The sequence below is a fragment of the Phlebotomus argentipes genome, unplaced genomic scaffold (assembly GCF_947086385.1).
Source record: "Phlebotomus argentipes unplaced genomic scaffold, Phlebotomus argentipes genome assembly contig_39, whole genome shotgun sequence".
NCBI classification, from domain to species: domain Eukaryota; kingdom Metazoa; phylum Arthropoda; class Insecta; order Diptera; family Psychodidae; genus Phlebotomus; species Phlebotomus argentipes.
The window spans coordinates 1,167,483-1,183,090 of record NW_026776182.1 but is presented as its reverse complement, the minus strand read 5'-3'; the positions used below and the strand labels follow the sequence as shown (position 1 = coordinate 1,183,090).

At 40.0% G+C, this 15,608-nt stretch overlaps 1 protein-coding gene across 1 annotated transcript; it reads left to right on the top strand.

Annotated features, from left to right (window-relative positions):
- Positions 1-3,432: 3,432 nt before the first annotated feature.
- On the top strand, positions 3,433-3,820 carry LOC132263811 (endocuticle structural glycoprotein SgAbd-5-like). Its single transcript, XM_059763799.1, has 2 exons — positions 3,433-3,575; positions 3,667-3,820. The coding sequence occupies exons 1-2, from the start codon at positions 3,433-3,435 to the stop codon at positions 3,818-3,820; spliced, it is 297 nt and encodes a 98-aa protein (XP_059619782.1).
- The last annotated feature ends 11,788 nt before the right edge of the window (positions 3,821-15,608 follow it).

Genomic DNA, 15,608 nt, shown 5'->3' with positions numbered 1-15,608 from the left:
GCGGAGAAATAGAGAGACTCATTTTGAAAATCAACCTTGAATAAAAAAAATTTATTTACAATTTCTCATGAATTTTCATCGGTGTTGCTGAGAGGCAAGAGTTTCTCAGATGCCGTAAATCTTTTACAGTTTTGTTAAAAATTGTGGAATTTCTTTTATGTTTTCAAGATCATGCTGGGGATGTCGCAATTTGACCTTTGACAGGAGATCTAGTCGGAGTCCATGGGATTTTCTAATTTGCCGATATCGCGGTGCGTAAATTGGGTGTCGAGGAACTTTTGTTAGCAAGTGTGGATGTTAAATAATACGAGGTACTTGTAGTGTTGCGTACGCCGTTAAATGAAGATGGTACCATGGTAAAATGTCTCTGACTACCTCTTCCCACATGAGTGACCGCAGCCTAATAGAATCCACGAGCAAACACTTGAATTAGGGTCAAAATTTCCACATTTCACATGTTCATTTCTGGGTATTTGCAATTGACCTTTTGTGCTAAACATTTTTTGTGCCCTCTCATCCTCATCATCTGGGCTCGTCATCTCAGAGTTGAAGCACCACAGTAGCTCTACTAAAGGCAACTAACTTTTTTCCTCTCGCGCCACCATCAATTATAGTTTTATTATATGCTTGTGAAGATGAAAAGTTTATCGAGTTTTTCACCAAAACATCTTTGCAATTCATCTTCAATTAACGATCAAATTGCATCTCTTTTGGGTGAAGAGAGAGATTAGAGTCAGAAATATTTGGCAATTGCAAAATGTAGCAAGTGTATCTTTTTAGGCAATCCCCATGGCTGAGTGCGAGAGTTGAAACTGAAATTGAAGATGTTGCGCTGTGTGTCAAAAAACACCCAGAGATGTTGGTCAGGTGGAAAATATTTCATTGTAATTCTTACATGACATTCGATGGATAAATGTTTAAGAGAGACGTTTTGATCAATGATAGAGAGTGTCTAAATTATGGTTTTTTTCCTATTGACTGCGGAGATAATGTCGAAAAGTGGAGAAGAAAGAAGAATCACGGTGGAAGGTCGCCGAATCAATCAATTCCGCCAGTTGCATAAACCTAATCAATTAATTAAGTTAGTAGAGGTGGTGGCACAATGACAACTTCTTAACAGACACACGAGAGATATTCGCCAATCTTGAATAGATGGCATTACTTTGATCTTGGATTAGTCCAATAATAGATAATTTTATGCAAAAGATATGCAGAAATTAATGATTTATGTGTCAACAAAAAGGCGGTCAATATAGAAATAAAATATGTAAAGTTTAGCCGAAGCTCTCTGATTAGAGTTACATCCTTAGTCACTTCCTCTAGAGACCAATTTTCTCACTTCCATTATCTACTATGATTGCCATATTCTGATCAAATTGAACTATAATCGACTAATTGTTTTGGTAGGAGGAAAAACAATGGTGTTTTCCTCTTTTTTGCTGCTTTGTCGCCTACTTTGTACCGAGGAAAATTATAATAATTTATTTTTTGTCACTTAACATGAGAGGATGAACATGAAATTGAAGATTAGCTGGAAAAAACGACGTCGAGATAAAAGTCGAGGACTTCTTTTTTATTGCTTCTCTATCTCAATATATATTTTTTTTAGGTAATGTTTTTTATTTCCTCCATCATTTTCTTTTTGATGAGGTTGTCTTGGGTCAAGTATCAGTTTCATAACAGTTGATGCATGTTCAGCATCCACAGATGAAGTGAGAAGAATTTGCTGTGATAATTTTGGTATATTTGGTAATGCTGATAACGCCGCAGTATTAAATTGACCATTGAATGTTCAAAAAGATTTCTTCGGATTTTTGACCACAAAGAGATTATGAAATATGTCTCTACCTTTTGCATAAATCCATCATTAATTTTGCAGTGAATTGCTTATTGAGGTCTCTTCAATATTTAAAATTTCACGCTCAAGTGAAACCCCACGAAGATGTAACAATGAATAATTGGGATGAAGATGAAATTCACAGAATTTCTGCTTGGAATGGCCAAATTCGTGTCTCTCTTGAGATTGAAAGTGAGAGCTCTCGCTTCATATGTTAAATGATGACCATTGAGTGAAGAGTCTTCTTCTTCTTCTCTATATTTGACCATTTCTTATGAGTCCATCAAGGCGGAGAAGATCTCATCGAGAAGTGCATAAGAATGAGGAAGAAAATCGCAAGTGTGGATTTTTTGTTGTGGAAACCTTTTAGATAGACCATGTGATGAATATCAATGAGCTTCTGAAATTGTGGCGCTCAAAATGTCCTCCTATAATTACTTTTTTTTGCCTCTCCAACTACCGTAATTTCCTCTTACCTCTAGAATAATTTTTTGCCCAGACTTGGCTGGGTGATTATTGATGGACACATGTTGAGATTCCCCAGAGAGTGGCCTTGTCTTGTCTGGGATTGCATATCAAATCTCGCGGGGTTTAGAGACTTCTGGCGCTGAAATCCCGCGAGAAGAGTGTCGTGAGATGTGCAGGTGAATTTTTGAGGTCATCCAGCGATGTCATTCTCTATATGACCTCTTCGCTCTTCATTGCTGCATTAAATTTTGTTCAACTCAAGCATTGCCGAGACATTTGGAAATCATCTTTGACACTGGTTGTAAAAAATTACCCACATTTTTTTTTTCAACATGCAATAATTAAAATCTCACGTTCTTACCATTTTTGTTTAATTAAGTGTTTATTGTTTATTTTTTATTCATGCTTGGTCTCTTTCATTAATTATTATATAATATTCCATAGTGGTCTGAAGGTGCTACAAAAAGTGTGTGACATTTAATAAGTGATCTTCACAAGCAAAATTAACTGGACCTGAAGAGAATACGGCAGAAATTTCACTTTCTCATTAGAAATGTAATTGTTGATTGCGCTGTTGGAATTTTCTCTTGTTCTCTCGCGCGATGCCCCATAAATGGTGTCATCGTTCAAAAGTCTCTCTGGCCGACTGTGGATTTTTACTAATAATATTTCATAATATATTTATTATTTTTTCTCTATTGCCTCCGGTGTCTTCTTCACTGCGTGCAGAGACTTCCATAGGCGTCAATGAATGTTGTTGGTTTTTCTCGACGTCTCTCGCGTAGTACAAAGTCTCGCGCCGCGGAGGTGATATTTTATTTCGATGGAGTGTCTGAAAAAATCCACCTCCCGAAAAATTGTCTAATACTTGTGCCATCCCACTCTTGCAAATTTTGGATGCTCACCCAAACTGGCGGGGACTTTTTTGCCGAAACGCACGAGAGTTTTTTATGCTTCTTCTCAGCTGCTTGGAAGGTGGCGAAGATGGGGTTTAATGAATTTGTTTTGGCCCACTATATAAGCTCGGTGAGATGATTAGATTTGCATCAGTTGTGATTTCTTAGGTGATTCAGTGAGTTCAGTGGTAACATTTTTCCTATTAAGTATTCCCTCTTAGTCGACAAAATATGAAGAGCTTTGTGATTGTTCTGTCTTGCGTTGTGGCATGCTGTTTGGCCGCTCCTCAGGGTCCACGGGATCCCAATGAAGTGCAGTTGGTGCGATATGTGAACAATCAAGATCAGGATCAGGATGGAGGATACCAATTCACGTAAAGTTATCGTTTCTCTGCGCTCTTTCCTTGATTGATACAATTATCAGGCTATTGATAACTGACTTTGCTGTCTCTGTGACATCCGTAGGTATGAATTGAGTGACGGACAGATCCGCTCTGAGACTGGTGCGCTCAAGGATGTGGGAGAGGAGCGTGTTATTGTGGTGCAGGGAGCCTACACCTTTGTCGGTCCTGATGGACTCATCTACTGGGTGAACTACACCGCCGATGAGAATGGTTAGCGCCACACTTGCAGGTCTTCCGTTTTACCCTGAGAATTGACCATGTGCCTCCTTCCAGGTTTCCATCCTGTCATTGGCACTGGACCCGAGGGTGGCATCAAGCCAGGCCAGGATCAAGGAATTGACCCCAATGCCCTGAAGTCCCTCGTTGGATAAGAATGTTTCAGTCCCCTTCACATCATCAACCCATTCCGTCCTATTTAGAGGAGAAGACTCAGAATTAACCAGTATTTAGCTGTCTTCAGTTGTTATCCCTCCCGAGACGATGGTGCTCTTGGAAGGGATGTCGAGATGTCACTTGTTGAAATGCAATTTTTCTCCCCCCTCTGACCATTTTTTACTCCAAATAAAAAAAACCCAAGTGAATTGTTAATTGTGTGTATTTTATCTCTTGCCCTCCTTGTGATCCTATTCTTCGCAAGTGTCCGAGAGGTTGAAAGGTCCAACCAGTTGTGATCTTGTAATGATTCCACACAGCATCCCCTTGCACATAATGTCCTGGCTGACCCTAGTGAACATGTGTGTGGTCACTTAGTGTCGTAATCTACTTTTCACCTTTGAGATCCAGTTTCACAGCATCCTCTTTGACCTCTGACCACATCCAGGGTGATTCTCCCTTTTTAGAGGCTACAATAGAAGGAAGCAAAGCACTCTGCGGAGGGCAAAAAGTGACCTACAAAACAACATCTCTATTGCCACTTAGCGTGATGCTCAGAGATAGAAAAAAAACAAGAAAGATGAATAAAAAATGTCAATGAGAGTTGTGGTTCCTCAAAGATTTATTATTGCTTCGGCGCTTCAGGTGTTGAACCGCACAGCGATTGCCTAACTCTTTGATGGACATGCTGCGAAAGTTGGCATTCATTGTGTCTCATCAATTGACACAGAGATGATTTCTCTGATTATTTGGAACTATCCAAAAGCACTTGCTGCGAAAATCTGTGGTTTATATCGTGTTAAGAGGCTCTTGCATCACCCATTGTGGGTGAAATAATCCTACAAAATAAAATGCCTATAAAACACCATCAAATTAATCAATCAGGATTCTCCCGCATTTTTCATTAAAGTCTCGTTTTTCTACATTAACATAATTTGTGTTGTGAAATGGTTGAAGAAAAAAAAAGTTTTATTGCGGAATTCTTCAAGATAATTTTTGAAATAATTTTCTCACCGATAATTAATTTAAAAATAATCACATGAAATGAACATAAATCTTAACGAGAAGTGTCTTTTTTATTCTCGTCAACGTTTTTGTCGGCTTCTCTGGGTCTTTCTGTCTGTTTTCCATCTCATACGCATTACAATTGGTCTTTCATGAATTATTAGTTAACAAAGAGGCTCCAAGAAACTCTGTGTTAAACCTGGAATTAGATTTTAATTAATTCACAACTCTTGATAGGATTATGTTACTTTGAATTAAATAATTTTTGAGTGTCCGTCAGTGGTTTTTTTTTATTAAACGAATTACTGAAGAGGATTTAATGTAGATCTTGGGAAGCAAACAAGAGCGATGATTCTCTTTGCTGTGTGTCTTCATAAGCCTTTTCTTCCTCAGATGAGAAAAGGGTGTATTGAAGAGGGAAGGAAATGGGCTTTATGTAGTGAAATTGCAATCTCACGTTGGATGCAACGTTGCATCGAAAGAGGAAATCTGTCACCCTAATCGATATTCCGCATATTATAAAATTCGATGAACATCTGTTCTTCCGATCAGTTGCATGTTAATTTATGCAGGGAAGCCTCTTCCTTACCTTATTATGTAAGCAACAATGAAAGGATTAAATTTGATGCTTGTAACCGACATAGGAGAGAATAAATTCAATCCTTTCTCCTCTCTTCGTGTCTCCTTTTTTTATCTGCTCATAGGGGATGCAAAGCACTATTTATTTTCTACCTCGTTGCATTGGAAATTTTAATTTTCTTTACCCTTCTTCAATAGATGGAAAGAGGAGTCTTTATGTTCCAATACGGGGACTTTCATATCAGAAGTTTTTCCATTTTCATCCCACTTTTACAACATTTCATACTGAGAGAGAGAGAGAGAGTATTGAGAAAAGTCTCCCAGGTCTTCCGTAGAATTGTAGATAAAGATTGTTCCAGTTTTTTTTTTGCAATGCTAAAAATTCTGCCAGAAAATTCTGTGATCACAAATCCTTTTTAACGGGCGGGGGTGTCAATAGAGTGAAGAGGTAATTTTACATTCTATTTACAATGTGACGAGGGTGTGGGATGAAGTGTAAGACACAACAGTTCTCGATGGCGTGAAATTCCGCGCCGAGTACACAATGGCAGAGAGAGGGGTTGGGGGTGAGTACTCATGGCGAGGAGGGCCAGAGGAGTCGGTGGGATTTGTCAGGAATGTCTGATGATGGTGGAGATTGAATGAGAGGAGGACGCAAAATAGCAAAAATAAAATTCTCACTTTTACAACTCTGAATCTCTTCGGGTTGGAGAATGAAACCGCCAAGGTGGAATAGCGAAAGGGTGAAATCCTGGCGGACAATGAGATCGTAATTCACACGCTCTGGCTCGTAACCAGGAGCGACCTGAGCCAGGAGAGATGTGGAAAAAAGAAAATTCAATACTTTGGGAATATTTGTTCGATGGGTGAAAATGCATTTCGATGGGTGAATTTTACTATTGGCAATTTTTTCAGACTCTGTCTTCACTTTTGGGGGAATTCAATCTGAGAAATATGGGCAGCTCTCCCATTCAAGACTTCAATGGCTAACAAATTTCCCACCTAAAAGGAATCCACCCATTCTTTGTGTGCGGTCTGGAAGTTTCTCGGTGCAAATCTCCATGAAAATGAGATGAGTTTCTCACATCGCAGAGGTCCACGAAGGATTTATGAAGTGTGACATCACACAAATTGTCTGATAATGCAGAATAACACAACACATCACATTAACGGAAAAAAACGCTCTTATCATACTCGAATGACTTGATTCAAACGGAAATTGCAATGAGAAAAAAAATGTGTAAATCATTCTTGTGATCCATGAATACAAACACAAGAGAATTCACTTATCGTTATTGCCAAGGAAAAGAATGTCAGAGAGTGAATTTGATTGTTTCTCTCTAACAAATAAAATGTCAACTTGTCACAGATGAAAACTGAAAGACAAATACTCACTGAGAGTGCAATTAAATTTATAGAAGAATTATGTCCCTGAATTACCCTTCTACTCAATTGCATAGCCAACATTTTCTCGTACGAGGGTGAACTTTCATGCTATGACGCAATGACAAACAAAACCCTTCGGACAAGAAAAAGCATATTCTTCAAACGAACGCGAAATTCAATGAGAGAGAGAAAGAGATTTTTGTGCATGAAAAAGACATTGTTCACGAGTGTGTGTGTGCTGAGCAAAAGGGTACAAAAAAAGACTCCCCAAAGTTTACTTTAGTGAGGACGAGAAAATAGAGGAGAAATTCATAGAATTGGTAAAACACATCTGTTGCTCAAAATATTCTTTCCCATGATTTTCCAGTGAGACACAAATTTTAAGTGGATGTGCATTTTTAAAAATATTATTTGCTATCGCTACACGAGAATACGACGAAATTGAAAGGATGTTTTCGGTTTTGCTATTCGAGAGGACCAAATATTAAATTTCTCAACTATTTTTCCATTTTCCATCCATGCCAGACACACGAGAAAAGATCACTGAATGGAAAAATTCACAATTCAATTGTGATGTGTGTTTTTTTTCCTTTCAGCCTCCCTTTTGCGTATGGGATTTCACGTGGAGAAAAGCGAACGGAGAGAGCGAAGGACTTCTCGAGACAGGGGATGGAAAGAAAATAAGCCAAATGAGGAAAATATGGAAGAAAATAGATGGAAAGAATCCCATTCACGATGATATGGATAAACAAGGCATGATTTCTTATTCGACAGATTTCCCTTTGCCTATAGGGTGGCCTCACAGAATAATGTAGATTAGCTAACATTTAAAAATAGGGGGTGAATGTATGAAAGTCTGAGGGGTGAAGACGTAGGGAAAATTACAATATATCTTCGATGGTCTCTGTGTTGTCCGAGAGAAAGAAGTTTTTGGGCCATTAAGGTTTATCGAACTGTGGGCAGACCTTTGATAAAAACTATAACTCAAGTCCATATATTCTCCTCTCTCTTTTTTCACGACCATCTAATACAAGTAGATATAGGAAAAGTTCTCCTTCCAAGAACAAGCGAGAGAACATATTCCACGAATCAGCATAAATGGCATTGGGGTTAACCCCAAAAGAAGGATTCTCCCTCACTCGCAGGCAAACTATACATTGTGGGGAGAGCCCGAGATGCTCTCGTTCTCCTTCTCTTTCTCGGTCAAGGGAATCGACCGTCCATTTGGGTGAGCATCCGAGAGCCCGGAGGGAGTGATGGGGTGTGGGTTTTGTCGGGTGGATATGGAAAATGTATCTCGCCCACCAGTATGGTACGTGCAAGTGGAAAGTTTTGCACATACAGACACACCATGTGGACGAAGGCTCATTTGCATAAAACCGTCTTCAAACCACCCACTGATATATGGGTTCCGATATAAACTGGACATATAAATAACAAGGGTAGTTTATTCAGTTGGCATACCAAGTAACTTCTCACACACTCTGCATCACTCGCCCCCAGAAAACATAAATTTACTGACACTTGCTGTGGAGGAGAAAGATGTGCGTGGTGAGAAGAATTCACCATCATCTGTGTGGGTCTTCTTGCCATTTTCTCCACTGCACCACCGTTGAGTTTGTTTTGAGCCGAAGCTCTATGGGAAAGAGTGTGAGTCTCTTAGGGGTAATGCTCCACTGAGGGTGGATGAGACGGTGAATAATGACCAGAAATTACACTAAAGGTGACTCTACATCCCCACTCAACCTCCTGCGCGGTCACCCCAGCCTCGCAGTGTTTTCTCGCAGGATAATTTATCGATGCTCTTTCATCAATTGTTGCAATTGAGCGTGGAGAATTCTGGGTCAGGCAGGCCAAAAGAGAGAAATAATTCAAATCAATACACAAAATTATTCTATATATACTCTGTTATATTTAATGGTGGAAATGCTGTGCAAATATCGTTGGAAATATGCAGAATATCCTTAATTTTTAGTAATGCTAAGCGAAAATCCCCTAAAGCTGGCGGATATTCGAGTTAGTTTGAGAAGAAAAGACGAGGGGTTCATATGTTGCGGGCCTGCGGGGGGAATTGGGGTTGAAAAACAACGACCCTCGTTATCTGTCTATTCGAATCAACCGCACGAGAGTTTTGCGGAGGTATTTTGTGTGAATTCATCTTCGCACAATTTTGCTCTTACCCACAATTTTCTCTCACTTTTCTGGATGGCCGACAGGAGGGTGGAATTTTGGGGAAAATCGAAGAGTGAGATGTTCTCATGAGGGGGAGGTGAAACAGGAAGAATGGTGAAATCTCTCCATTGAAATTTTGGGTGAGGAAATGAGAATGGAAATATTATTCATTTTCGCAGCGACTCTGAGTTCACTCTTGTCTCTCTTCGTCGCTGGAACTTTGGCTCCTCACGCCAACTCTCGTCCTCATGGCAGACAGATTGACGGGGTGGAAGAGAAGGAGGACGCGAGGGAAGGATGGTGTAGGGGTGTGAAGATATGGCTGACCAATCAGAGTGCTGTGGTCAGTATTGATCCAGACACAACTGCCATTTCCACCCCTGATGCTCGATTCGTCCCTCACACTGTCGCATATCTCCCTCAATTTTTTATGCTCTGTCCTCCATGCGGACTTTTATATTTCTCCGGGCGCTTCCTCGCTTCAGAGAGGTAAATGACTCTCGGGCAAACTTTTTTTTATGTGAATATTCCACAATGGAGACTTTTCATTGTATTTGCACCTGATTGTCCTTACTTTCGCCATTTCTTTTGGAAGTCGTAAACATGCTTTCTAGGCGGTTGTTTCGGGTTTATTTCTAGATGGCTAGTGATTCCGATACTGAACTTCCATTGGGGATATCACAAGGAGAAAGAAGAGATCGAGGGTGAAGACTGTGACAGCAAAAAATTATTCCCATGAATAACAAATCGCCAGGACGTGAGTATTTTTGATAAAATTTATATGTCCTCCAGGAAATGGCGAGCGCAAGATATTTTCGTGTGTGCAAAAGAGCAAGAGGTGGAAGATATCTAAGAGGTTTACTGGAAGAAGTTTCTGATGTTCTTCTAATAATGACACGGAATTTTTTCAAATGATGATAAATATCATGATCTGTGGAGTATGTTTTACTTTAATTTCATATTTACGCAATTTTACACACTTTTCTTCGAAGTGATAAACCTCTGAGGAGTTTTTGCTTTGCTCTTGAATATCTCGCCTTTTTGCGCTTTAGGGATTTGATTCTTTTTCTTATTCACACTGAGAAATTTCCAATGTGGCTCTGTTTCATGAATAATTCAATTGCCACCACATGTGGTCCAGTGTCCACATTTTCTTCCTACAATTCTATATACATTTAATTTTATTTATCAAAAATTTCTTTGTCCACCAACAACACAATGCTCAACAATTGGTGAAAGGAATTCTTTGGAAATAAACTTTAGTATATGTAAGAAGATATGAGATATAATAGTAATTAATTGTGATATTCGGAAATCTTAAAGATCCTCTATTGAAGTGGTGAGACTAAGATGGAACGAGCGAGGGACAAATCATCTTATTTCACTTAATTAATATTATTCGGCACGTAGCACAAGGGTTGACTCTTGGTCGCACTGTCTCATCAAAGTCATCTCTCCAGTCTCTGGCAACCATCAAATCTAATTTTATTATAACCAACCATCCAGAAGTCGCCCATTTTGACCTCCACACGTCCGTTCTCCGGCGTCCCCATCTTCTAAGCACCTCCCGTAATAAATGCGTCTCTTGCATGTACAAGGAGTCACCGCAAATTTTCTCCTCTTGTTATATCCGGAAGTCGCCTTCCGACAGTATGCTTCTTCTCCCCTTTTTAGCATATCCTCCGCTTCCCTGCTCCCCGCTTAATAAGCGACATTATCGCATTGGTGTCTGTGGTCCCGTAATTGATTCATGTCTCCCATCTGAAGGGTGGACTTGGCCGCTCGGGAGACGTTTTCTTGCAACTTTGGCAGTGTTCTCACGTTTCGGCTGGGTGGGTCTGAGCCTATGTCGAATCAATGTCCCTTCTCTCCGACAATGTGTGTTCGCATGGTTTTAATCTTCTAATGGTCTTGCTTTTTGAGCCATTGTGGTGTTAGAATTGAGTGGCTATTTCTCAAAAATGCACTTTAAACGGCATTAAATTTCAAATTCAAGATTTTTTGTGGCGGGAAAGAAATTTAAATGGTTCTTTATCTGAAGCTTACCATCATATCCATTCTCACTGCATTTCCAAGGCGCTTTTCTTTGGCCACTTTTTTCCTCCTCTCAGGGCATACTTTGTCTTTTCGTCCGCTGTCGGGGGTGAGAAATGGACAGATATGTTTTTGTCCTCTCTCTCTCCTTGGGTGCGGGAAGTTGAAGTTTGGGTAAAAAGCTTACCCCCAAAAGACATCTCAGAACCCGAGAAACATTTGTAAGATGGTGCAGAAAGGACACTACAAGACACACATTCATGGAATGTGCTTTTCTACTCACAGCGCTGGTGAGTGAAAAATACCCCACAAACACAAATCATAACCACCCCATTTACAACTGGAATAAAGTGGCAATAAAAAGCAGACATTCGCCAACCATTTCAACCCCTTGTCCTTTTCTCATCTGTGTTTTGCAAGCCATCGTGGATGGACGAATGAATTGACTTGTGGTGTGAGACTTGATTAAAATTTCAATCTCTGTTCCTCCGGCCAGAGGGTGGATTGTGCGAGGTGCTTCTTTAGTGATGTCTAATGTGCGATGGTAATATTTAGGCAAATGAGAAAATTGTATGTAATCACTTAAAATCGCGAAAAGTGGTCAAAAGTTCGCCCTAACGTGTTTCATATGAATTTGCTATTGCGATGGGTTTTCCTTTATTCTCGAGGTGAATTTCATGAGAGACCCTGAACATAAAAGGGCGCTATTTTTGAGGAAGGAACGAGAGGTATGACAGTGGCAAGAAATGCCAGTGTGAGTACGATAATAATAACACTAATAATAATAATAACTCGAAGGAAAAGAAGCATCACATTGAATCGTTATGACTTTGGCGTGTTTTTCTCACATCTTGTACGTTTTTTTTCCTACCCTGGCAGAAGGACACAAAATCCCTGTAATTCTGGGGGTGTGGGATCTGTTTTCCCGGGTAGGGTGTGACAGAGGATCGATGAGGACACAGAAGAATGTATAAGATTCCATATTACAAAGCGCCTATATAATCACGAAATAAACTTTTATGCGTTTCCATTTTTTCTGCTCTCTCACTTCTCTTTTCGTTTTGGGGATAAAATCGTGAATTTTTTTCTTGAGCATTCCGTTGCAACTTTATTCGTCACACATGCGACTCTCAACTTCTTATGTGTGTATCCAATTGGTGGGATACAGTAGAGGCGAGAGAGAGCGCCATGAAAAGCACCATCACCGCAAAAAAGAAAGCATGGAGATATGGTAAAAAGGGACGAAGAACAATAAAATTTCGGACGCACATCACGTATTAAAATTACCTTCGTATATGAATGTTATTTATATTTATAAGCTCTTTGGTATCCACACACCCTCTCACAGGGTTTTTCTTTAGCGTGTGGAACCACAAACTCCCGCACGTTTCGATTTTATAGTGGAATCGTGGGCGAGGGTGATTGTAAGGGGAGAGGAAAATTGGAAATCGAATATGAAAACAAGAAAAATTATTGTATGAATTTTTATACACTGAATCTTTTAGGTGGGTTTGAGAGACCAAAACACCCCCACGAGGAGAAGGGGTAAAAGTCTTTTTAGAATCAATGCCAATTATTCTGACCAGAAGTGATTCGTCGTCACCACAACACTTTCGCTTGGGTTGTTCTCGATTTGGGGTATAGATAAATATGTGGATCCGCAACAAGAACGCCAGCAGCACTGAAGCTTGTTAATTGTGATGAATATTTTTTGAAGTGAATTGAAACGGAACAGCACTCGAGTACAACAGCACCGATCCAGCACACTGTAGAGCCCTCATAGGCACACTAAAATCCGAGCTCGTCGAGAGTCTTAGTCGCGTCGAGGGATTCAACCCCCTGTTTTTTACTCTTCAATTTTTCCGCGCGAATATTTAATTAGGCAAGTCTCGTTGCCAATGAGAGACATTGCGCTGGGTGAGAGAGAGTCAGAGTCCTTCGGAGAGATTTTCTCCTTCTCATCGCGTGGTTGATGCTCCTATCTTTGAAATAGATCTTGGTCTATCCCTTCAACTTGTCCTTTTCCCATTCATGGATGAGAAAAATATATAAAGTGAAAAATATTGCAGACATAACGCCGTTATCCACATCGCTGGACCATGAAATCCGTTTTATATTTATTTGATATTTTGGCCAGGGATCCACTCCTTCGGGTCCCCGGCTCAATATCCGAGAGTCACTGTCGGAAGAGGAGATTCAATTTAATATATTGTGATCATCATATCTTTCCAATATATTTCTTCCCCTTGGCTCCCTTCAGGATGTTTCGTTGTCCTCTAGCATAGGATTTCTTGCGTGGTGTGCTTTGGCGAGAGGGAATGAGGGAGACACGCAATGGTTCAATGGTCCGTTAATAAATCAATAATTTGCTTCAATTTTCGAAAGAAGATGGATAAAAAGGACGCGGGGAAAGGAGAATGTTTCTGGTACTGAGGCGTAAATGTGGTGGATGGAAATTGTAATATGTAACATTTCCCTTCTTGAGAAGAGTTCTAAACCCGAAGTTGGATGTTATTTTCTTAAACCACATCATTAGATAAGGAAATTCAGGCGGAGAGTGAAAAATTGAATTATTTGGACCAAGAGCTGCCAAGGGTCTTTTCCACCCCTTGCATTTTCTTTTCCTTCACTTCCTCCTTGAGTGATGTGCATAAGGTCAGATTGAATTTATTTGCCTCAATTGCTCCACAAATTTGTTTTAAATTATATTAATGGTGGTTGATTTAACTACTGGTGGTGAGAAAATAATAATAATATTTTGCGTATATATTTACCAAAACAATTAGGCCATTTAATTATCTATCACAGTATTTTTGCCATGAATTTTGTGGCGAGGAGAGAAGAAGGATAGGCGTCTCAGCGGCCATCACTGCAGAGCAATGTGGGATCGACCAATAGTTTGAGGGGTGCTGCAGAATGAATTGGGTAGGCGTTTGTATGTATGAAAAATGAGTGAGATTTTCCCTCCTGTGTGTCCGCGTGCAGAATTTTTTCCCAATCTTTACGCACTTTTCCGTGAAGGGATGGCGAGAGAGAGGCGCGCGCTCACAGGAGAATCCCTGTGTGGATTGTGAGGGTGAACGTTGATGCGAAAGAGGGATGAAATTTATGACGGGGTGGATGCCACAGATAATAACAATGAGGAGAGATTTCATGTGTGAACGAGATGGAATTTGTCAGTGGTGGAAATGGACGTGAAAATGTTTCTTTTCTCAGTATTTTCATGCTGCTTCCCATCGCGTTGTTTCACAAGATGTGATATTTATGAGTGAATAATTGAGATATTGATAGAGGAATTTCCATTATTTGATTTTCTATGTACTTTCAACTGCAATTTCTCACAGGACGAGAAAATACTGTGCTGGAAGAGGAGAAAAAAAATGCGAGGAATTCCAGGAGAGAAGCAGCTAGGCAGGAAATTCCAATTTTATTTCATTTCATATCTTTTCTATCCAACATTATACATTTTGTTGGTACTTACATCGTTGGAAACATATTTTCCCAATTTTCCACCGGCATGGGCATAAGATACATCCACCAATGTAGTCCCTTACTCATTCCCCCTGGCGAGGGGATGGTAAGTGGGCTGAAATTTTCGTGGGCTGGGGCTCTGGAAAGTGGGTTGTGTGATGTATTGAGGAGGCTTTCACCTTCTTCCGGGTATTTTTTACGGTGGGTTGAGTGAAGAAAGTAATATGGACATGAATTTTCACAATCCAGAATCCCTCTTTTTATCCCACATCCACATCTTTTCCCGGCATTGAGTCGTCCAAAGTCTTGGTGAGTTGGTTGAAGGGTGAAAAGTGAAGAATTTCGCCCAAACCCACTTGGCTTTTGCTCTCCCAACTCTGTGTCTCCTCATCCATTGGATAGTATCGATATCTATTGGAAAGGTATTTTTACCGTCTTCGCATCCTTGAAAGAGATGAACATATACAAGAAACGACCTGAGGGATGAATTCCGAACATTATTCCGTTTCCTTGTAATATCTTCCACTGAACAGTGGAGAAAGGGTGGCGTTGGGTTTGAGAGGAAGACATTCCGCACAAAGAGATTCACTCACCATTCGCGATGGCAATCCCCTGAGAAGCTCTCGCAGTGCAGTTTGATACACTCTATTTTATTACACCGCCAATTGTTGAAAATGATCAATTTCTCACACCACTCCTGAAGGGATTAGGAGCTAATTATGTGTGCTCCTTGTGATTCACGTCCTTGCTTGACCCTTTAAATTCTGGATTCGAATCGATTCCATTTATCATGATCAAATAGTCACGATTTTTACAATTGTTTAATTTCATGTGATACTGAAGGATGAATTTAGCAATGTGATGCATTATGTTAGACCAGATAAAAGAGTATAATTTATTATTTTCAATTGAAATCGCCTCACAATTCACCCCATTCTTGCGTTCTTTTCACTATTGGCGGTTGAATTTCTTGAGATTCTTCAC

What these genes read in the sequence shown, in the direction of transcription:
- LOC132263811 (XM_059763799.1), top strand. Translation starts at nt 3,433, where the DNA reads ATGAAGAGCTTTGTGATTGTTCTGTCTTGCGTTGTGGCATGCTGTTTG. An exon ending in GATGGAGGATACCAATTCAC is followed by an intron (nt 3,576 to 3,666) that starts GTAAAGTTATCG and finishes TGACATCCGTAG; the next exon opens with GTATGAATTGAGTGACGGAC.